Source organism: Trichomycterus rosablanca, chromosome 18 (genome assembly GCF_030014385.1).
Source record: "Trichomycterus rosablanca isolate fTriRos1 chromosome 18, fTriRos1.hap1, whole genome shotgun sequence".
Classification (NCBI taxonomy): domain Eukaryota; kingdom Metazoa; phylum Chordata; class Actinopteri; order Siluriformes; family Trichomycteridae; genus Trichomycterus; species Trichomycterus rosablanca.
Window position 1 is genome coordinate 13,069,697 of NC_086005.1, and position 25,147 is coordinate 13,094,843.

Genomic DNA, 25,147 nt, shown 5'->3' on the forward strand with positions numbered 1-25,147 from the left:
TAAATCAAAACATTAACAAAATTTAGCCAGTTTGTGTTAATCCTTTACAGAAAGTTAAGAAAAATGAATATTAGGCTGCAGTGCAGCATTTTTCTTTAAAAACTTAAAAAATGTATCTATAACATGATAAAATGTTTGAGGTTTCACTTTAAATTACTGAACTAATATTCAGTGGCATAACAATTGTTTCCGAGATCTGTGTTGCATGGAGTCGACCAACTTCTGGTACCTCTGAACAGGTATTCCAGTCCAGGATGATTAGACGACATTCCACAGTTCTTCTGCAATTTTGGGTTTTGCCTCAAAAGAACGTGTTTCAGACGTCAGCCTACAAGTTCTCTCTGGGATTGAAGTCAGGAGATTGTGCTGGTCACTCTATTACCTCAATCTTGTTTGTCTGTAACCAAGATGTTTTGGGTCATTGTCATGTTGAAACACCCATTTTAAGGACATTTCTTCTTCGACATAGGGCAACATGATCTCCTCAAGTATTCTGATATATTTAAACTGATCCATGATCCCTCGTATGTGATAAATAGGCGTAATACCATGGTATGAAAAACATCCCCATATCATCATTTTGTACCACCATGCTTTACTGTCTTCACAGTGTACTGTGGCTTGAATTCAGTGCTCGAGGGTCGTCTGACATACTGTCTACGGCCACTAGACCCAAAAAGAACAATTTTGCTTTCACCAGTCCACAAAATGTTGAGCCATTTGTCTTTGGACCAGTTAATGTGTTCCTTGGCAGATTTGAACCCATTCAGGACGTCTTTATCTTAACAACTGGACTTTGCAGGAGTTCTTGCTGGTAAATTGGCTTCACTTAATCATCTTCTGTACACACTGGTAACTTCAGATGTTCCTTGATCTTTCTGGAGGTGATCACTGGCTGAGCCTTTGCCATTTTGACTATTCTTCAATCCTTTCGAACAGTAGTTCCACGCTTCCTTCTGCGTCTTTCAGGTTTTGGTTTTCACTTCAAGGCATTTGAGATCATTTTAGCTGAGCAGCCAATAATTTGCTGCACTTCTCTGTATGTTTTTTCCATCTACAATCAACTTTTTAATAAAAGTACGCTGTTCATCAGAACAATGTCTGGAACAACCCATTTTACCCAATATTTCAAAAGGAAATGAGCTATGACCAACCTGTGCAACATTTGCCCCCCTCCTACATTAAATAAGGGCCAAAATTGACACCCGTTCTTCTGCAGAATGAACGACTTCACCAATTGAACTCCTCACTGCTATTTTTTTGAACACCACTGTATATGGTAAGTGGAGCTGATAAAATGGACAATGAGTTTAGAAACAAGGAGGTGGTTTTAATGTTATGGCTGATCAGTGTATGTATTAGGGTTGGGCGGTATTGCCGTCATACCGTCTTCCGAAAATACCGTGGTATACGGCATTACGGGATGGGGGGGGGGGGGGGGGGGGGGTTGTGGTGTTGAACAAACTTTACAGTGTACAAACTTTACAGTGTAATCACAGTATTCAAATGTTTTATTTAAAAAAATTAAACAATCAGAACGTCAAACATTGCTTATCCTATCTGATCTATAATAAATATTTCACGCATAAGTGTAAATGTGTCTTTTTATTTCTGCGCAGTTCTTATCGGCTGTAATCCACCCATTCAGCTTGGCATCAGTAGAAGGAATCAGTCTGTCATAATAATAGCTGTTTATTGTCGAAATTTAAATCCGAAAACACTTTTAATATCGCGGAGAGCGAGCGAGACGCGCGCGCACACACACAGAGAGAGAGAGACGTAACCGAGCTACAGAGAGAACATACAGAAAACGAGCACAAATAACTAAGAAATAAACTTAATTATGTTAAATCTGATTATTTCATGGTGCATATGTTTTAATTAAGCAATAGAACACGAGAGCTCGTGCTCGTGCCTGCGACCAAATCACAGCCGTGATGTTATTCGCGATAACACACGACCTCAAGTGTTTTATTGCTTTTATACAACAGTTTTCACAAAATAAAGAAAGAAAATAAATCAAATTAGCCCTGAATTTCATAATAAATATGCTTTAATATTGACAATACCTTCCGCCAAAAAGTAGTTCCACAACGAATATAAAGTTTAACACTACAAAGCAGACATCCCAAGTTGCAAAAACTCATTTCAGGGAGGTAAGAACAAGAAGAAGAAGAAGGCAAGAACCTCCGAAGGGAAAAAAAGAAATAAAAAAAACTCTCGCACACACCAAAGGACACGGATATACAGTATGTTCCCTACATAGTGCACTAGATTGTGTATCAGATCATGGATATATGTTCCCTACATAGTGCACTAGTTAGTGAATTAGACAATTGATTTATGTTCCCTACACAGTGCGCTAGATTGTATATCAGATAACGGATTTAAAACGCGACTGGGAAAAAAAGCTGTGTCGTCTGCGTGTGCGTTTGTGTGCATGAAGCTTGTCATTAATGGCAACGCGTCAGCGGAGTAATACAGTTGTGGTGTGAAAAGGCCGTGCTGTTATCACGAATATCAGCACGGTTAGAACACTTCTCAACCAATCAGATTGTAAGGTCGGAACTAACTGTTGTATAAAGCAGAAATAAACACAGGCACATCTCTGCACAAAAGAGGATTGTTCTGAAACTTAATGCGATGCAACCACAGTATGTCTCTTCTCTGTAGTTTTTTCTCTTCTTTTAAATCTTTTTTTCTCATTTAAGTGTTGTTTGAATTAGGCCTACATTTAAGGCAAGGTAGCAAAATGTTCATGATTGTTCATCATTGATATTAATATCGGGGCTGTCTTATAGTTACCCAGTAGCGCTTCCCAGGGAACGAAGAGTCATTTTTTTTGAACGGCTCTTTAAAAGGAACCGAGCCAAAAGATCCGGCTCCCTTCAAGGAGCCATAATTCCCATCACTACAACCAATCGGTGAGCGCCAACCGCCTACCCCTCCCACCCCTCCCTTACTGTGGATGCGCGAATGTCTTAAAGTCTCAAGCTGCGTCCGAAATCGCATACTTACAGAGTACGTACTAGATTGGAGGAAGTATGCACTACTCTGCCAGTAAAAAAAGTACATACTTTCAGTACAGAAGTATGCAGTATGCACACAACACCGCTACGTACTACATCCGCCATCCTTCCAACGTCAAACGATGACGTGGGGACGTGATGACGTAATATCACCATAGTTACAGACTCATTACAAACCCCGCTCGCCAAAATTTTGGATATTTATCGTCTTTTTGTTACTTACACTTACACTTTTTGTAAACAGAGGACTCAGAGGGTCGCTATCTTTCTTGTTTCTTATTACGCTTCGAACGCCTACGCAGCTCCAGTTGCATTATGGGATACATGAGCGGACCGCAAGTGTGCATCGCTTGCATACTCGAACATGGCTGCTCAATAAGTAGGTCATCCGGGTACTTCTCGCGTACCTCTTTGTGTATACTATGTTTTCGGACATACTAACCGCTCTCGCGTCCTCATTTCGCGTACTGTTGAGTATGGAAGTATGCGATTTCGGACGCCGCTTCAGTTTTCAAGGTAAACCTGAAGCAGAAATTTGGCGCTTCATATTTTTTAAAATACCGTCACCATTTTTAAATACCGCGGTATACCGCAATACCGTCATACCGCCCAACCCTAGTATGTACAGTGTATCACAAAAGTGAGTACACCCCTCACATTTCTGCAAATATTTTATTATATCTTTTCATGGGACAACACTATAGAAACAAAACTTGGATATAACTTAGAGTAGTCAGTGTACAACTTGTATAGCAGTGTAGATTTACTGTCTTCTGAAAGTAACTCAACACACAGCCATTAATGTCTAAATAGCTGGCAACATAAGTGAGTACACCCCACAGTGAACATGTCTAAATTGTGCCCAAAGTGTCAATATTTTGTGTGACCACCATTATTATCCAGCACTGCCTTAACCCTCCTGGGCATGGAATTCACCAGAGCTGCACAGGTTGCTACTGGAATCCTCTTCCACTCCTCCATGATGACATCACGGAGCTGGTGGATGTTAGACACCTTGAACTCCTCCACCTTCCACTTGAGGATGCGCCACAGGTGCTCAATTGGGTTTAGTCCATCACCTTTACCTTCAGCTTCCTCAGCAAGGCAGTTGTCATCTTGGAGGTTGTGTTTGGGGTCGTTATCCTGTTGGAAAACTGCCATGAGGCCCAGTTTTCGAAGGGAGGGGATCATGCTCCGTTTCAGAATGTCACAGTACATGTTGGAATTCATGTTTCCCTCAATGAACCGCAGCTCCCCAATGCCAGCAACACTCATGCAGCCCAAGACCATGATGCTACCACCACCATGCTTGACTGTAGGCAAGATACAGTTGTCTTGGTACTTCTCACCAGGGCGCTGCCACACATGCTGGACACCATCTGAGCCAAACAAGTTTATCTTGGTCTCGTCAGACCACAGGGCATTCCAGTAATCCATGTTCTTGGACTGCTTGTCTTCAGCAAACTGTTTGCGGGCTTTCTTGTGCGTCAGCTTCCTTCTGGGATGACGACCATGCAGACCGAGTTGATGCAGTGTGCGGCGTATGGTCTGAGCACTGACAGGCTGACCTCCCATGTCTTCAACCTCTGCAGCAATGCTGGCAGCACTCATGTGTCTATTTTTTAAAGTCAACCTCTGGATATGACGCCGAACACGTGGACTCAACTTCTTTGGTCGACCCTGGCGAAGCCTGTTCCAGTGAAACCTGTCCCGGAAAACCGCTGTATGACCTTGGCCACCATGCTGTAGCTCAGTTTCAGGGTGTTAGCAATCTTCTTATAGCCCAGGCCATCTTTGTGGAGCGCAACAATTCTATTTCTCACATCCTCAGAGAGTTCTTTGCCATGAGGTGCCATGTTGAATATCCAGTGGCCAGTATGAGAGAATTGTACCCAAAACACCAAATTTAACAGCCCTGCTCCCCATTTACACCTGGGACCTTGACACATGACACCAGGGAGGGACAACGACACATTTGGGCACAATTTGGACATGTTCACTGTGGGGTGTACTCACTTATGTTGCCAGCTATTTAGACATTAATGGCTGTGTGTTGAGTTATTTTCAGAAGACAGTAAATCTACACTGCTATACAAGCTGTACACTGACTACTCTAAGTTATATCCAAGTTTCACGTCTATAGTGTTGTCCCATGAAAACATATAATGAAATATTTGCAGAAATGTGAGGGGTGTACTCACTTTTGTGATACACTGTATATATGACAAATAAAAGCGTTCTATTCTATTTTACATTAAAGCTAGAGATTGTGAAGTGATTATTAATATGTGGATTAAAGGTAAAACACCACATATAATCCACATCAGTTCAAATGGAAAAAATGTTAAGTGAACATTTACTTTATCTTTTATTATTTTTTTATTCTAATCAGTAATAATAGGCTGAAGAAGCCTCTAATTTACAAAATAACACATTGTGTCCAAAAACAGATGTGGAACATTCAGCTGGTCTATAATTGAGCTAATTTCCTCATAATACTTTTTTTTTTTTTTTAATGATCGGAATTTTGGTGACACCCTGTTAATGCGTCTGCTTGTACTGATCCTACAGGACTTTCCAGTTTCACTAAGCACAGCCTGTTGAATGTAAATCTATGCAGACAGACAGACCGTGACATCTGACCACAGTAGTTTCTTCTAACTGGAAAAAAAAAAAAGTTTAAAACAAATTTGGTCCAAATGAATAAAAATCTATTTAATTTTTATTCCAGATAAATAGAAATAACTGTCTATGAGCTGAATTTACCACATACAGTAGTACTTGTAACTCGAGGTCCCCTAAACTCGAAATATTTGGAACTCAACACCCTCCGTGGAGAACTCTGTACCCTTAAACTCTACATTTTCCTTAAATTCGACAGGTTCAGCCTTTATTTATTATTTATTATTTATTTAATTTCAGATTAACAATGAACAGCCGTTTTGTTCAGCGCTCTGCTCTGCTCTCTGTACACAGTGCTGAGCTGCACTGCACTCGTCAAAGTGTAGGTGATAAGATGCATACGGCATGCTGCCCACTTGTCGGAGGGGGCGTGGGTTAGCTTCGTTCTCCTCAATCAGAGCGGGGATCGGCATTGGTGGAGAGGAAGCATGACGCAATCGGGCAATTGGACGTGCTAAAGGGGAGAAAAAGGGGAGAAAATGCATAAAGAATATATATATAAAAATAAATAAATAAAGCTCAAATCACTTCACATCATTAACATTTTATTATTTATCATTTTTACATGATAAATATCAAACATCGTCCTTTGATCCTGTTGCTACAGCAACACTATTTTGGTACTAAAACACAGCTGAACACTGAAAGTCCACAAAGGAATAAATGAGAGCTAATACAAGCGCTGCCACAAATCTGTAAACTAAAATGTGTTCGATAACATGCAACTGATCTTAAAGGACTGAACAGAATAAACTTTTACATTTTCTCTACATGTGAACTACAGTTTAGCACAATCATCATCATCATCATCATCATAATCGTCGTCTCTCTAAATCTGCAATTAATAAAAACAAAATAAAGCAAAACTCGACACGACATGTACGACAAGTATTCCTCTACTCTCAGGCTTTCTGTAAACTATCAACTTTAAAGAACATCACGTTAAAACAAGAAAACTAAATAATTGGGTGATGATGTAAATTTTGGAAATAAATGACAGAATCTGAAACTATACAAACTAGCAGCATGAAGTGAATGATGAAGAGTCAAGAATGATCAACCTTAAGGTGATAATACTGAGATGCTCTTTAATCATGAACTAAAGTGCTTTTTAAACCTTATCAAGGACATTTTGTTGTCGTAAATAGTCTTAGGGTGTCAAACATGATCAAACGAGAATACAAACCTGGACGATTTTAAACTTAGCAATAAATGCTGGTCAAAGCAAGTGCAGACTACACCCACATGCTTTCAGTAATAAACCCACTTTAGAAGTCAGGAGTACAATGCAGAGAACATGCAAACAATGAGTTCAATCTGCAAAACCCATTTTAATAAATTGACCTACCAACAAAATTTGTTGTGTGAGTTTACACCTGGGCGGCACGGTGGGTAGCACTGTCGCCTCAAAGCAAGAAGATCCCCAGACTGGGCGGTGCCGAGTTTGCATGTTCTCCCCGTGTCTGCGTGGGTTTGCTGCAGGAGCTCCGGTTCCCTCCCACAGTCCAAAAACATGCAGTCAGGTTAATTGGAGACACTGGATTGCCCTATAGGTGAATGCGTGAGTGTCCAGGGTGTTACTGTGTGCCTTGCGCCCATTGAAAAGCTGGGATAGGCTCTCCCCCCCCTCCCCCCAACTGGATAAGCGGTTAAGAAAGTAAGTGAGTTTACACCCCAATTGACATGGCATGCCACAGCAGCCGGATCTCATGCATTTTGAACAATAGTAGGAGCTTTAGAGTGACAAAAGAAGCAACTGTTGCCCCTAGGTGTGACTGAGTCAGTATGTTGCCACTTATCCAGGGTGATTTTACACCTTGCGGCCACTGTTTCCAGGTAGCATAGGCCTCTCACAACCCTAACCAGAATGTAGCCATTAGTGCAAATGAACAAATAAATAAAAGACACAGAAACTGCAGGTTGTAATAAAACACGTTTTTCTTGTTACAATGGAGCTAATGCTGTTTGACCAGCAAGGCTAGTCAGCATTACCAGACCAGCCGGTTGTCCAGATTTGTTTTCTCGACACATTTAACCCCAGAAAACGACTTAAATGACTTCTACTTTGAAAGTCATGATTTACTTTAGTCACCTTGTTTATGAAATGGTTAAAAATTCCTCATCATTTCAAGTCAGTCATAGAGTTCTGATACAATACAATGAATACAATACTAAAACTGAAAATTAAAAAAGCAAATGTAAGATTTAAGATCTTTACTGTGTGTTAGCTGTGAACTTGGGCTTTATTTACAAAGACATCTTGTGGCATCTCTCAAAAACACACTTGCCATAGACTGGAATGAGAACATGTGATGATGACGGTACTTTTTTGACAGAACATCTCAACATAATCATGTGTCAGCATAAATGCAAAAGCATGAATTCATATGTACAATAAAAGCACCGTCACACCCTAACCAAAGCTGGACAATTTAACACTGTTTCAACAATATTTCCCTGTACATTAAATATGTAATAAATGAATAGATTATGGGCGGCATGGAGGTGCAGTGGGTAGCACTTTCGCCTCACAGAAAGAAGGGCCTGGCTTTGATTCTCCAGTCGGGCAGCCAGGGTCCTTTCTATGTGGAGTTTGCATGTTCTCTGTGTCCATGTGGGTATCCTCCAGGTGCTTTGGTTTCCTCCCACAAGTCTACAGACATGCAGTCAGGGCTGTGTAGTCACAGGGCTAAAAACTGCCCTATGATGGATCCATTATATATTGGGCAAAATATCAAATAGATTACTTACAAAGTTTACCAGCATGGTAAATAAACTGTATATCAAATTTTCCTAATTTCCCCCAATTTTACTCCCAATCTAGTTGTATCCAATCACCCTATTGCATTATGCTTCCTCTTTACTGATGCTGATCCCCACTGCTGATTGAGGAGAGCGAGACTGTCACACGCCCGCTACGACATGTGTGCAGTAGCCAACTGCATCTTTTCACCTACACGAGGCGAGTTCATATGTGGACCAGCTTTGTGTACGGAAAGACACACCCTGATCACATTATTCCTCGACTTGTGCAAGTGCCATCATTTAGCCAGCAGAGGTCGTAATTGCATCAGTTATGAGGTCCCCTCCGGCTCCCACCCTGTACGAACAACAAGCCAATCGTTGTTTACGTAGCTGCCCAGCTTAGCCAAATGGCAGAGCTGAGCTTGAAACCGACGAGTTCGAAATGTCAGCTCTGGTGTGCTAGCGTGTTTTCCCGCTGCGCCCCCTGAGCGGCCTTAGTTTAGTGTTTTAACGCCATGTCTGCCATGTTCAAGGTAGCTGAAATTCCTAGCTAAAAGTTTTTAAGCACTCCAGAGTTCTTTTGCTGGAAAAGCGCTATGAGAGGATTCTTAAAAGCTTTATGAATACGGCTCAAGAGGATTAAATTCGCACACTTAGGTAAATACTAAATTCCAGGTCATATTAAAACACTGTTTTAGGTAACATCTTTTTTATCTCCCCTAGAACTTGAGAGCAGTTTATCTCCCCTTGAGAGCGATACAGTGTATCACGAAAGTGAGTACACCCCTCACATTTCTGCAAATATTTCATTATATCTTTTCATGGGACAACACTATAGACATGAAACTTGGATATAACTTAGAGTAGTCAGTGTACAGCTTGTATAGCAGTGTAGATTTACTGTCTTCTGAAAATAACTCAACACACAGCCATTAATGTCTAAATAGCTGGCAACATAAGTGAGTACACCCCACAGTGAACATGTCCAAATTGTGCCCAAATGTGTCGTTGTCCCTCCCTGGTGTCATGTGTCAAGGTCCCAGGTGTAAATGGGGAGCAGGGCTGTTAAATTTGGTGTTTTGGGTACAATTCTCTCATACTGGCCACTGGATATTCAACATGGCACCTCATGGCAAAGAACTCTCTGAGGATGTGAGAAATAGAATTGTTGCTCTCCACAAAGATGGCCTGGGCTATAAGAAGATTGCTAATACCCTGAAACTGAGCTACAGCATGGTGGCCAAGGTCATACAGCGGTTTTCCAGGACAGGTTCCACTCGGAACAGGCTTCGCCAGGGTCGACCAAAGAAGTTGAGTCCACGTGTTCGGCGTCATATCCAGAGGTTGGCTTTAAAAAATAGACACATGAGTGCTGCCAGCATTGCTGCAGAGGTTGAAGACGTGGGAGGTCAGCCTGTCAGTGCTCAGACCATACACCGCACACTGCATCAACTCGGTCTGCATGGTCGTCATCCCAGAAGGAAGCTGACGCACAAGAAAGCCCGCAAACAGTTTGCTGAAGACAAGCAGTCCAAGAACATGGATTACTGGAATGCCCTGTGGTCTGACGAGACCAAGATAAACTTGTTTGGCTCAGATGGTGTCCAGCATGTGTGGCGGCGCCCTGGTGAGAAGTACCAAGACAATTGTATCTTGCCTACAGTCAAGCATGGTGGTGGTAGCATCATGGTCTTGGGCTGCATGAGTGTTGCTGGCACTGGGGAGCTGCAGTTCATTGAGGGAAACATGAATTCCAACATGTACTGTGACATTCTGAAACAGAGCATGATCCCCTTCCTTCGAAAACAGGGCCACATGGCAGTTTTCCAACAGGATAACAACCCCAAACACAACCTCCAAGATGACAACTGCCTTGCTGAGGAAGCTGAAGGTAAAGGTGATGGACTAAACCCAATTGAGCACCTGTGGCGCATCCTCAAGTGGAAGGTGGAGGAGTTTAAGGTGTCTAACATCCACCAGCTCCGTGATGTCATAATGGAGGAGTGGAAGAGGATTCCAGTAGCAACCTGTGCAGCTCTGGTGAATTCCATGCCCAGGAGGGTTAAGGCAGTGATAATAATGGTGGTCACACAAAATATTGACACTTTAGGCACAATTTGGACATGTTCACTGTGGGGTGTACTCACTTATGTTGGCAGCTATTTAGACATTAATGGCTGTGTGTTGAGTTATTTTCAGAAGACAGTAAATCTACACTGCTATACAAGTTGTACACTGACTACTCTAAGTTATATCCAAGTTTCATGTCTATAGTGTTGTCCCATGAAAAGATATAATGAAATATTTGCAGAAATGTGAGGGGTGTACTCACTTTCGTGATACACTGTAGCTATAAATTTATAGTGTAAAAAAGTCTAAGGGCTGCCGGTTCATAACACTACACACTCCTGCACTAAATGTGTGACAAATTAGATCACATGGGTGTTGCTATTTCAAAAACCGACAATAAAGTGCGCCCAGGTGGCGCAGCGGGATATTCCGCTAGCACACCAGCGCCGAGATTCGAAACTCGGTGTTGCCACCAGTGCCTGCAGCAGATACTAACTGGCCACCGTATCTGCTAGGGAGCGGGATGACCGGACTATGCGTGGATGGGATCTTCATACGCTGTGTAAGGACCCTGATTGGCAGAAGAGACGCCTGTGCAGAGTGCAGGGGCGAGAAGAAGAGGGCCGTGCACGTGTTGGAGGAGGCGTGGGCGGTGACGTACTCTCCTCTGATGTAATCGGGTATCCCTCAGCAGCGGAAGACAAATTGACTGCGCTAAACTGGGAGGAAAATGGAGAGAAAATGCATATAAAAAACCCCCAACAATTATGTAATAAGCTGGTTGAGATGAAAGTTTTACAGCAATACCGGATAACCTCCACTCAAAACCATGTCCAACAAAGCAAATGGGCACATTATGTGTTTTCTGAAGGATGCCAGGAATGTCCTTGTGAACACAGCCTATTTTAAACTTGTATTAAAATAATGTTTACAAAGATACATATTTACCCTAAACATGCACACTCATACACACACATTTAATCTACAATGTACTACATTAAAATTGCCACTTTTCCCTTAAAGAAGTTTATTCAGCCAAAGTCTCGTTCTGTTGGCTGGGTGAGCTCACTCCCGCCATGCTGCGAGTCCTGTCCTCCACAGGAAGTGAAAGCCAGCTCAATACATACTGGGGAGTTCTTCAGCATGTGTTAAATTCCTTTGAAATGCTCTCCAAGTAAAAAAAGGTTTTTTTTTCCCCCCATTGACCGCAGATGCACCAGTATTCATCAACTCCTTTGCGTGTTCGTTTCTTAAAAGTAATTGCTAGTTCGTGACTCATCATGAAATCAAACCAGAGGGAGAAAACATGCCCCTAATAATCTGGGATTAGATAACACGGGAAGTAGGCTGTTGTTAGATTCCTGGCTTGGTTTAACTTTCCAGAAATGCATTCCAGATGCATCCAACCTTCCCATGCTGCCACAGTAGAAACCATAACCAAATCCAAAGCCTCAGAACGAGCTTGGAGACAGCCGGTCAAAAGAAGTTGCGACCACCAAGGCAGAAGTGCTCTTACACTAGTGTTATCTCCACCTCTTCCTTTTTCTGCACTTGGCCCTGGGCCTGCTGTTTGGGAGGAGGGGGAGGTGCAGCACGCACCTACAACGAAAAAGAAAACACGTTCACATGAGCCATGTGCAGTTTTTATTTCAGTCAGGAGTAGAACTTTATTTTGATGTACTTACAGGTCTCAGGGTCCCTGGTCTGCCATCTGCAGGGTACTTGGGTGGTGGTGTGGAGCTGTGGGCATGATCTACAGTGAAGGAAAATAACATGGTTGTTAAAACAGTACTGGAATTACAGTGATTCAAGCCTACTTCAGCTACATCCTGTGCAGGAGATGGATTACTAAAAGAGTTCCCGTAACAACACCTAGTTATAAACTGAAAGGTTTTGGTGGCTCTTACTATTAGCAGGTGTCTTCGGGGGAGCCGGGGCCGGTCTGTGAAAGCCGTTGAGGGTGCGTGGGCTTGAGAGAGGTAAGGCAGTGGAGCTTACTGGGCTGGAGACAGGAGAGGGCAGAGTGGGTGTGGCAAGAGGACTGGAAATTGGGCTGCTGCAGGATTGAGGCTGATACTGAATCATCGATGAGGGACGAGAAGGACGACCCTGAGTGCACGGAGACCCCTGTACAGGAGATGTATACAGTTACTTGTGTGATGCAAATGCAAAAAGACTGTAGTTTCTTAAAAGGTTCTGGAAATTCACCAGTAGACTGTAGTGTAAATGTACAGACCTGTGTTTCCATGCTGGTGTGAGCATCCTCACAGTTTGGTGCAGTCAGATCTTCCACTAAAACAGCAGGGAAAACCCCCACGCTCCCATTAAACTCTCCCTCCCAGAAGCCGTCGTCCTCCTGGTTGTCTTTGTTCAGAATGCGAATGATGGCGCCTTCAGGGAAGGAAAGTTCATCCTCTGTCTGAGCCTGGTAATCGTACAGAGCCTTCGCAAAGCGCACTGTGGAGCAAGACAGACAAGAATGACTGGGATCCCTTTTTGACCACTGGGTGGCAAAGTACTGTCTGTCTGTGAATTGCATACAAAGCACAATGTTAAAGATAAATCACACTGGTATTGACACCGACACTGGCATTCAGCAATGGTCAGCATTGGCCAAAAACTTCTGATCCCAATGAATATTCCTATTGTACTAAAAGAGAAGCCTCAATTTAAAATATGTCATTATATTATTAATTAATATACCAATATGTTTAAATTCAGTCTGTAAATCTTGTTGCTAGTGTGTGGCGTTGAGCTGCTGCAGTTTGTTCAGTTTTTCACAGATGTAGTTATAGAAACAAACCATCTAGCTTGCATCTGATCATCACTACCAAACTAAACAAAAGATAACCCATAAAGATAGCAGTTAACATATAAACAGACTTGAATAGCAGACCAGCAAAGTCTAGGGAAAAGTGGACATAGGCACCACATCTGTTTAAGTTAGTCTGCATGTTTTAAAAAAAAGATATTCATTTTTAATGTTGTGTCAAAATATTACACAGCTCGTGTGAAGATATCCAACCAGTTATCCAAGATTAATTCATTTAAGCTGATTAACAGAATTTATAGGTAAATATCAACTGATACTTTGGTGTCAGGTATCAGTATCTGTAACAAAAAAGATTGATGCACTGTGGGAGTGATGTTTAATAACAAAATGGCAAAAAAGAAAGACGTATCTTCATAGTATTTGGTATTGTTGTGTCAATCATGTATGCACGCATGCTTTAATATCAAATCATAACAAGCAGGGTCAACTAAGAAGATTCATTACACCTTATAAATATTTAATATGTAACAACAAATGCAATTTATTTTAAATCTATATTAAACCCCTTTCATTACACTGCATGTAGCTGATGGACATGGTATCAAACATCCTTTATAATGCTTTATATATTTATTTGTGTTTTTGACAGTAACAATGTACATAGTTATATGTTATACAGTTTTTAAGTAATATTTTCTGCTTGGTGTTGGATTGTTAAAAACACAGTATTTACATAGCAGAGCTTACCATATCACTTGACCCGGTTTGGCCATAAACCCCTAACGTTCTTGATCTGTATACCATCTCAAAAAAGCATTAACCAGGATCTGTTTCACTAGTGAAGTACCACCGCTCAGGCGGCGCAGTGGTTAACGTGCTAGCACTCCAGTGCAGTGTGTGCAAACTTGAGAGTTTGAACCCCAGCAGAGCCACCGACCTGGCCAGGTGTCCACACAAACACAGGGAGGGAGATCGTACAGGGTCTTTTCCTGCTGCCGTAGTGATATGCAATCTCCGGGACTGGTCAGGGTCTCTGTGCGTGTGCGCCATTTTTCATGGGGGTGGGGGCTACACTATGCTCCATGTGACTCTCCACCCCCCTCAGAGGGAAGTAGACTTAAAAATGATCATTATCTCTGCATTGCACAATGTATTTAGACATTTTTAATCAGCTAATCAGCACTTTGGGTTGGGTGTGTTCAGCCTGAATAAACGTCTAAAGCATGTGGATTGTGAGGAATGTCTCACACACGTGGCTCTTGTGTTTTAAGGTGCCTTTGTTCTGTAGAAATAACTGCTTGATCTATCAATCTGGTGTTATCTACAGTCCGTCATCTCATGTTACTATAATCTGCAATAAGAACATTTCATGTAAATCTGATCAGAACAGTATGTTCACAATTTTGTTTTGAATTGTATTTAAAAAGAAACCAGACTGTGCTTTTTAATACTGCAGTAAATTTAGCTCATAGGGGAAGGTCACAAAAAGCAAAATGTCAGTTGTTTGTTTATTAAGATTTAAAGTTATGATGAACACTTTGACTACATTAATGACAAGGTAGGTAGTTACAGCTTACTCACGATTCATCAGTTCACTATAACGTCAAAACACCATCACTGACCTACATACATGTCTCTGGTTTGTGAGAGGAAACCAAAGTCTTGGAGGAAACCCAAGCAGACACAGGGAGAACATGCAAACTTCACACAGAAAGGACCTGGACTGCTTCACCTGGGAATCAAACCAGGACCTTCAGCTGTGAGGCAACAGTGCTACCCAAAGAGACAGGTAATTACTGGTTACACAAGATTCATCAGTTCGAGTCTTTAATGTCCCTTGCATGTCTTTGGACAGTGGGAGGACACCACAGACACAGGGAGAATATGCAAACTTCACACAGAAAGGACCTGGACCGCTCTATTTGGGAATCGAACCCAGGACCTTCTTTCTGTGAGGCGACAGTGCTACCCACCGAGCCAAAGTGCCGACCAGCTTGATCTGATGCACCAATCTAGATGTGTATCTTCTGAAGTAATCTACTCGGATTTATTATCAGGTGTTTAGCGACTGCTTACCACTGTTGTCTCCGTTGGGGCTGGTCGGGGTATGATCACAGGCAGAGTCAGGCTCCTGCTCGGTGGAGTTACTAGATGAATAGGAACGCGTTTCCAGTGCTGCCAACGACTGAAGCATGCTCAACAGACTGTTAGAGGAGGGTAACTGCAGGTATTTCTCAGGCACGTAGCCCACCTGTCCTGCTCTGTTTCTGGCCTAAACAAAATACAAACATAGTGTGAGGTGGCTGAACAATTGATGTCTTACAGAGTGCTGACAGGGTAAAATCTCTTAAGTGCACCTTACCTTAACCCAGTCTTCCATGTCCCCATCATCTATGACTTCCAGCACCTCCTGCTCCTCAATAGTCAGCTCATCTGGCTGTGATGCCTGTTAGATTGGTAGGTGAATATATATTTCTTAAGGTGAGGCAGAGATGTTCACAAGTCACAAAATACAAGTCCGAGTCAAGTCAGGGGTCTTTAGGCTAGAATCCGAGTCAAGTCACGAGTCAATATAATAAACACAAAACACATATTGGAAATGTAGCGTAGAAATAAACAAATAATATGTAAGTTCAGATCAACAACAATAACAGATTAGCAACCGTATTTTGCTGTTTTACTTAGTGCCTTTACTTTCCTAGTCATTGTGCAAATGAATGTAATTTCCGTAACAAGAAGGTACCAGTTAAAAGTTTAAACTGATGTTTTGTTTTCATTGCAAAACAAAAGCGAGCGATAAATCACGGCACAGCGGCCAAAATCCAAAAAATAATCATAACCACTGCTTACCTTAGCTTATGTTCTTCCAGATGCTATTAAATTTATAACTGTGTGTCCCATTAGGAATAGAATCCGTTATTTTGTAAATGTGCTTATGATTAAAAACCTTCAAACTTTTCCCGGGTGTGAAGTAAAACACGAACTCATTAGAAAGCCAATCAATATCTGTGTGACGCAAACTGAATAAATGCAAATAACAGCATTTCTTACTAATAATTAAAATCAGAAGGTCTGACTGGTTCAGAAAGCAGTCTTTCAATTCTGTAGGAGCGTTCCATTCACCCCAGTTGATCCTGTGAAGTGCACTACGTAGGGTATTCCACCATTTTAAGAGTGTTATTGGAGAGCAGAATATTTATAATAACTGTCACACGTAACTAATGTTAACACATGCTGACGATAGGGATTCTTGTTGTGTACCAGTCATTTTCTTGCAAGTCATGAGTCGAGTCCGAGTCATTTGAAACGAGTCCGAGTCGAGTCTGAGATGAGTCACAGACTCAAGTCCCCATCTCTGAGATAAGAGATAAGATAAGACTTTACTGATCCCCTTGGGGAAATTAAGTTGTTACAGCAGAAATGAAAACAGGAAAAAAAACCCAGAAAAAATACAACTAAGTGAAAAATATTGAACACAGTGTGTGGTTATTTACTAAAAAAAACCTTCCCTTTAAGAACAGTGATATCCATATATTATCGTGAAAAAATATAATATATACATTAAAAATATGAAGAATATACAGTGGGGCCAAAAAGTATTTAGTCAGCCACTGATTGTGCAGGTTCTCCTACTTAGAAAGATGAGAGAGGTCTGTAATTTTCATCATAGGTACACTTCAACTATGAGAGACAAAATGAGAAAAAAAAATTCAGGAAATCACATTGTAGGATTTTTAAAGAATTTATTTGTAAATTATGGTGGAAAATAAGTATTTGGTCAATAACAAACAAGCAAGATTTCTGGCTCTCACAGACCTGTAACTTCTTCATTAAGAAGCTCTTCTGTCCTCCACTCGTTACCTGTATTAATGGCACCTGTTTGACCTTGTTATCTGTATAAAAGACACCTGTCCACAACCTCAAACAGTCAGACTCCAAACTCAACCATGGCCAAGACCAAAGAGCTGTCGAAGGACACCAGGAAGAAAATTGTAGACCTGCACCAAGCTGGGAAGAGTGAATCTACAATAGGCAAGCAGGTTGGTGTGAATAAATCAACTGTGGGAACAATTGTAAGAAAATGGAAAACATACAAGACCATTGATAATCTCCCTCGATCTGGGGCCCCACGCAAGATCTCATCCCATGGGGTCAAAATGATCATGAGAACGGTGAGCAAAAATCCCAGAACTACACGGAGGGACCTGATGAATGACCTGCAGAGACCTGGGACCAAAGTAACAAAGGCTACCATCAGTAACACACTACGCCGAGAGGGACTCAAATCCTGCAGTGCCAGGCGTGTCCCCCTGCTTAAGCCAGTACATGTCCAGGCCCGTCTGAAGTTTGCCAGAGAGCATATGGATGATCCAGAAGAGGATTGGGAGAATATCATGTGGTCAGATGAAACCAAAATGGAACTTTTTGGTAAAAACTCAACTCGTCGTGTTTGGAGGAAGAAGAATGCTGAGTAAACACCATACCTACTGTGAAGCATGGGGGTGGAAACATCATGCTTTGGGGCTGTTTTTCTGCAAAGGGGACAGGACGACTGTTCCGTGTGAAGGGAAGAATGAACGGGGCCATGTATCGTGAGATTTTAAGCCAAAACCTCCTTCCATCAGTGAGAGCATTGAAGATGGAACGTGGCTGGGTCTTCCAGCATGACAATGATCCCAAACACACCGCTCGGGCAATGAAGGAGTGGCTCCGTAAAAAGCATTTCAAGGTCCTGGAGTGGCCTAGCCAGTCTCCAGACCTCAACCCCATAGAAAATTTGTGGAGTCCGTGTTGCCCAGCGACAGCCCCAAAACATCACTGCTCTAGAGGAGATCTGCATGGAGGAATGGGCCAAAATACCAGCTACAGTGTGTGCAAACCTGGTGAAGACTTACAGTAAACGTTTGACCTCTGTCATTGCCAACAAAGATTATGTTACAAAATATTGAGTTGAACTTTTGTTATTGACCAAATACTTATTTTCCACCATAATTTACAAATAAATTCTTTAAAAATCCTACAATGTGATTTCCTGGATTTTTTTTTTCTCATTTTGTCTCTCATAGTTGAAGTGTAGCTATGATGAAAATTACAGACCTCTCTCATCTTTCTAAGTAGGAGAACTTGCACAATCAGTGGCTGACTAAATACTTTTTGGCCCCACTGTATTTTATATTGCACTTATTGTAATATATTACATATTGCAAGTCAAGTCAAATGTATTTGTATAGCGCTTTTTACAATGGACATTGTCTCAAGGCAACTTTACAGAATCCAGGACCGACAGACCAAAAACCCCTGTTAAAGCAAGCCAAGGGTGACAGTGGCAAGGAAGAACTCCCTTAAAATTACAGAAAGACATTGAGAGGAACCAGATATTATCCAGCTGTAGTATGAAAAGCTTAAGAGGAATTAATGCATTATCAGTGTGTGTGTGTGTGTGTGTGTGTGTGTGTGTGTAACTGAGATGGGTAAACTGACCTGGTATGAGTATAGCACTTTGCAGGTCAGCGGATAGTTCCTCAGAGTGCTGGAAGGACTGGAGCTACTATCATCCAAAGTTTCCGTGTCCTCAGTCTCCTCGTCGTCCTCTCGTTCCAGATCTACTGTGCTCTACAAGCAAACACGTTCAAAACAGGTTTTAAAAGACCCTCTTGATTCTATTTATTAGTGTTCTTTGTGGTGATCTTAAAACCATGTGACTTACAGAGAGCGAAGCATCATTGGGCACTGTGGCCCATTTCTCGTTCTCCAGCTCCTCCATGACTTGGTTCATAGCACTTTTTAACCAGGTGTCTACCGTCACGCCCACATCTCTAAGCAAGTTTAGACGAGCTTCTGCTTTCAGCTTCACCGTCTGCAGAGAGAAATATGACGCACAACAACACAAGTTCACTTGGATCAAACGCTGCATGATTCAAACATTCACCTGCAAATGCAAAAACAAATCCTAATGCTTTCTTAGACAACTGGAAGCAATTAAATGCTAGAATGTCAGACAGACCTTTTCAGAATTACCCAGTGGACAAGCAGAACTGATAAAAATTAATATGTTAGAGAATCAGAAGGCAGTTTGTACGTAGCTTAGCCGGATGTAAGCGGATCAAGATTTGCTTTGGTCTTATTAATCAGTTTATATCATTTTCTATTTGTTTGCAATATAAATAGACTTGCAATGATACTGTCTTAGCTGACAGAACTGATGTTTAGATGCTACATATTCACCAGCCCACCTTTAATGTGTTCATTTATTTATTTGTTTGGATTTTAACATCATGTTTTACCCACTTGTGTCATGAATGTAACCAAAGATTCATCAGTTCACAAGTTTAACATCAAACACCGTCATGGACAATTTTGTATCTCTAATTCACCTCACTTGCTCGTCTTTGGACTGTGGGAAGAAAACTGGAGCCCCTGGAGGAAACGCACACAGAGAACATGCAAACTCCACACAGAAAGGACCCAGACGGTCCCACATGGGGATCGAAGCCAGGACCTTCTTGCTGTGAAGCGACAGTGCTACCCACCGAGCCACTGTGCCGCCCACACCTATAATTGACTGAAATTATTCTTTACAAAAGCTTATACGTGTACACCGATCAGCCAAAACATTAAAACCACCTCCTTGTTTCTACACACACTGTCCATTTTATCAGCTCCACTTACCATATAGAAGCACTTTGTAGTTCTACAATTACTGACTGTAGTCAATCTATTTCTCTGCATGCTTTGTTAGCCCCCTTTCATGCTGTTCTTCAATGGTCAGGACCCCCACAGAGCAGGTATTATTTAGGTGGTGGATCATTCTCAGCACTGCAGTGACACTGACATGGTGGTGGTGTGTTAGTGTGTGCTGGTATGAGTGGATCAGACACAGCAGCGCTGCTGGAGTTTTTCAATAACGTGTCCACTCACTGTCCACTCTATTAGACACTCCTACCTAGTTGGTCCACCTTGTAGATGTATAGTCAGAGGATCCTGACCATTGAAGAACAGCATGAAGGAGGGCTAAAAGGTATGTAGAGAAACAGATGGACTACAGTCAGTAATTGTAGAACTACAAAGTGCTACTATATGGTAAGTGGTGCTGATAAAATGGACAGTGAGTGTTTGTTTGTTTATTAGGATTTTAACGTCATGTTTTACACTTACACTTGGTTACATTCATGACAGGAACAGTAGTTACTCATTACACAAGGTTCATCAGTTCACAAGTTTATACCAAGCACAGTCATGGACAATTCAGTGTCTCCAATTCACCTCACTTGCATGTCTTTGGACTGTGGGAGGAAACCGGAGCACCCGGAGTAAACCTACGCAGACACGGGGAGAACATGCAAACTCCACACAGAAAGGACCCGGACCGCCCCACCTGGGGTTCTAACCCAGGACCTTCTTGCTGTGAGGCGACAGTGCTACCCACTAAGCCACCGTGCCGCCCGACAGTGAGTGTAGGTAGATACAAAAATACAGGTGTTGGTTTTAAAGAACTTTAAAGAAAGAAAGAAAAGAGTTATTGCACGGTCCCTATAAATTGCACATTTTTACTAGGATGCAAAGTTTTAAGAATTGAGTATATAGTAGTGTTTTCCTGGTGATCATACATATAACCACTGTATTATTGCAGAGATTTAAAAACACATGTTTTTTAATAAAAACAACTTAGCCATTAAAAAAGAAAATCTGACTCCTGGCCAGAAGAGGGCGCCAGAAAACTTGTGATGTTTTAATCACCAGGGAGCATCACTACAAGGTGACTGATCACTCTTAACGCTCACAATTTTTACCTCAGCTTTTCGGATGCTTTCTTTTGCCTCCTCCACCTTAATCTCTGAATCACAGGAATTTTGCTCTTGCTGAGGTGAACCTTCACATTCAGACAGAGTCTACAAAAAGAAATAATCCACACAAAACAGTTAACACTGAATCTAAAATGATCAAACCCTTCGTAATAGCATTTAAGTCTCTGACCCTCTGACTGTGGATGATGTTCTTGTGCTCCCTGGCTACACGGGTCGCCCATTTCCGCGCCTCTTTATTCAGACTGTGCTCCTCAGCTGTGCCATTCTCTTTCTGGAGCTGTGATACCTACAAAAGCAAACATGTGAAAACTGTTACTTTAAATATTTACATTTGTGGCATTTAGAAGACGCTTCTATTCAAAGAAACTTACAATTATTAATGAATACAATTTGAGCAATTGATGGTTAAGCGCCTTGCACATTGGGCAACTAGTGGAGGTGGTGGTGGGGAGGCTGGAACCTGCGAAGTTCTGATTACTGGCCTGGTACCGTAACTACTGAGCTACCACAGGATATGGACCAGATTCTTACTCAGCCTATGGGTCTCACTGACTGTGCTGAGCGCTTTGGAAATCTAGTTGTATGGATGAACTGGGAATAAGGAGTTCAAATTTAACCTCATGCTTAAGTAACAAAGTTACTAGAATATGTCAGATGATACTATGTCAGCCAAACTCAATAATAAGGAGGGACCCCACACACTGTCAGCCAAACTGTATATAAGGATATCCACATACTTTTGGTCCTGTGGTGTATACATTATATGGCTAAAACTATGAAGAGCTATGGGAATTAATATGAATTTGATATCATATCTGTACTTTATTTAAATGCTTGATTTGTTTTACAAGAAACAAGCATGTCATGGGATTAGTTTTTTAGAAATGCACTATTTTTTGTTATAATATTGTAAAAAAATATTTTAGGTTTTTAAAAATGAGACCATTCTGAACTCCTCGGTTTGAAACTCGGCGTTGCCACCGGTCGGCTGTAAGGTCGTCTGTAAGGAGGGATGACTGGACTATGTGTGCGGGGTCTTCAAACGCTGTGTAAGGACCCTGATTGGCAGATAGAGGCGCCTGTACAGAGTGCATGGGTGGAAAAGGGTTCCGTTAAGGGCTGTGCGCGGGTCGGAGGAGGCGTGAGCAGCAATAGACCCTCCTCAACTGCAAAAAATTGAGGATCCCCAGCAGCGGAAGACAAATTGACTACACTAAATTGGGAGAAAAACGCATAAAAAATAAAAATAAATAAATAAAAAATGAGACTATCTACTATGAGATCTACTGGGGTTGGAAAAGATATATTAAGAGCGCTTAATATTTGGTTACGTCTCTTTTCACTTCACAGTTTTTTCTTAACAAAGAAGTAACGTTTTATTAAGATACCGGAAAAAGCTGGAAAAATAATTAAAATCCAAAGACTGTCCTTGACACACACATACCATTAAAGTCTTTGTAAACCTTTGACGTCTACTGAATATGGTCAGTGTAAAATTATTCTTACTAGCCACAAACACTTTTCTTCCCATCATTAGAGTGTATTTTAATAATTATGTGTATAGAGTAATTTTGAAAATATTATTTTCAAGCAGACTGTGTTAAAAAAAGACCTTTTTAAAAATACGAAGCTAATGATGGTATGATGTCTATAGGTTATTAAAAAGGGTCTGTGTGTTAAACAAATATACAGTTGTACAGCAAATAAAAGCTCACACCAAAGTGGACAAACCGTTGAGAAAGCTAGAGAGGAGAGGATACGCACTGGTGTGTGCTTGTGGATAGACATCTAAATATTGACCAACTAAATGGACTTTAGTGATGCAATCGGCTGAAGAACGGCACCATTCACATACTGCTGCTTATTTTGGGTGTGTACGGTACAGAACAGACGAACTGCTGTTGACCAGAAGCTGAATGTGGCAGCTGTGTTTTTCAGGAAATGTTTGTTAGACCTGTAATCTATCACAAATTATACATAAATCATCTGTGAATTTTTTACAACATATGTTTGGTTGGTACATAATTTATTAAAATGTAGCCAATTCAATTAGGAGATAATTATGTTAGGGCTGATTAAGTAATTGAATAACAAAGAACTGAACTCAAATAATAATAAATATGTAAATATAAGCAATTACTCGAGTCAATAATGCAACATATATGTATATGTATATGTATATGTATATGTATATGTATAAAACATATGGGGCCAGTGGGTCAGTTTACATGCCATGACACATTGCATCTCTCTCCTAAATGGAACCGCAAATGAGAATTAATGGTGCGTAAGGTAGAAACTTCATGCAGGGGAGAAAATACTAAAAGTGCAACCTATTACAAACTTTGTTTAATTTACTAGGGTAATTAGCAGTAATATTGTGTTTCGTAAAACCAGGTGAAGCTCAGCCACAGCAGTGTTGCTAAAGGAGCTGCCAGGTTCATGATCATCCCACTCAAACAAGGTACTTAAATATAGGTGTTTTTTTGTTTTTTATGAATTTTCTCCCATTTTCTCTCCAATTTAGCGTAGTCAATTTGTCTCCCGCAGCTGGGGGATCCCTAATTGCAGTCAAGGTGGGTATATTGCTGCTCACGTCTCCTCCGACCCGCGCGCAGCCATTAGCGGAACCCTTTTCCACCTATGCATTCTGCACAGGCACCAAAGACCCCACCCGCATAGTTCGGTCATCCCGCCCTATCAGAACCATGTCTGCTGCCAATTGTGCCCGCTAGATGGTGCCCAGCCGACCAGTGGCAACGCCGAGTTTCGAAGCGAGGAGTTCAGAATCTCAGCGCTGTATGCTGACGGAATATCACCTGGGCGCCTACAGGTGTTTTTTTTATTTCTCAAATTACGATTTTGTCGTCCAATGTGTTCTCTCGTCCGACCCCCATTTTAACAGTAGCTCTGATTAATATTTTTATGCAGGTGAATTGGTGAATTTTTCATTTCATGTTCTACCACTGCTTTATCTTGGTCATGGTTGCGGTGGTTCTGATTCTCACCCTGCCCCCACCCCCACCTGAATAACTGGGTGCAACGCAGCAAAACACACCAGTGAATATATCTATAAACCATATTTAATTTATTATATATTAGTTTCTTTAAAATATGTGACAGTTTGGGAAAGCACAAAGACATGGTGTGACAAGTTCGGTGTGGAAGAACTGCAGTGGCCTGCACAGAGTCTTGAGCTCAACCTCAATGAACACCTTTGGGATGAATTGGAACATCAACTGCAACATCGGTGCCTGAACTCACAAATGCTTATTTGACTAAATTAGCACAAATTCATAGACAAGCTCCAAATTTGCCAAAAAAGTCGATAAGGATTGAAAGCTGTTTTAGACTGAAAAGGTCAAGTGTCCACATACATTTGGCCACATAGTGTTGTGAGTGGGGCGGGGGCGAGTAGGATAGACTACACACTTTCTGCCCAGTGCATCCTCACAAAGCCCCATTTACAGCCTTCCGTGCAGCTATGCCCTCTCTCCTTTCTGACCACGTTTTTCTGGACCACTCCGCTTCGGGGAGGGAAGTGCCACGCCGCTAATATTTTCATTAGGAACAGAGTGGCACTTGTTTGAAGAGGCGAAGAAAAGCAAAATCAAAAACAAAAAGAGGCTTGATGCTTGTATAAATAATGCTGTGTGGCTGTTCCAGGCCTGAGTGGAGGACTGGGTCCAGGAGGAAAGAACTCAAGAGGTGGGAGAACAGGGCAGAAAGGGCTAACAGAGTAGGGTGGCAGTGGATATCATATGCAGGTCTGAAATACCATGGTAAAATTTACACCATAAGAAAGTAAACAAAATAAAATACCAGCAATGGACATGAAAAATAAACCAAAAATAGATCAATATAAATATATATTTGTCTCCCCACTGTACATTTATAGTGGATGTATGGACTGGAAGTATATTAAATAACAAAATCAGAAGTGAATTATTTGAATATATGGGGAAGGTTGAATTATATGGGGGAGGAAGGTAAATCTGTCTTCTGTTATACTATTACCAGCCAATAGATTCCTCACCTAATAA

At 41.5% G+C, this 25,147-nt stretch overlaps 1 protein-coding gene across 1 annotated transcript in view; it reads right to left on the reverse strand.

The window, feature by feature from the left end:
• Window positions 1-5,970: 5,970 nt before the first annotated feature.
• si:ch211-176g13.8 (F-BAR and double SH3 domains protein 2) overlaps window positions 5,971-25,147 on the reverse strand; it is a 76,598-nt gene continuing 57,421 nt past the window's right edge. The window contains exons 11-21 of the mRNA XM_063013732.1: window positions 21,274-21,390; window positions 21,090-21,188; window positions 18,995-19,156; window positions 18,781-18,912; window positions 15,662-15,745; window positions 15,376-15,571; window positions 12,763-12,983; window positions 12,434-12,653; window positions 12,212-12,279; window positions 12,043-12,125; window positions 5,971-6,165 (exon numbers count right to left, since the gene is read on the reverse strand). Coding sequence (XP_062869802.1) covers window positions 6,102-6,165; window positions 12,043-12,125; window positions 12,212-12,279; window positions 12,434-12,653; window positions 12,763-12,983; window positions 15,376-15,571; window positions 15,662-15,745; window positions 18,781-18,912; window positions 18,995-19,156; window positions 21,090-21,188; window positions 21,274-21,390 — 1,446 coding nt within the window. The 3' untranslated portion in view covers window positions 5,971-6,101. The remainder of the gene's footprint in view (window positions 6,166-12,042; window positions 12,126-12,211; window positions 12,280-12,433; window positions 12,654-12,762; window positions 12,984-15,375; window positions 15,572-15,661; window positions 15,746-18,780; window positions 18,913-18,994; window positions 19,157-21,089; window positions 21,189-21,273; window positions 21,391-25,147) is intronic.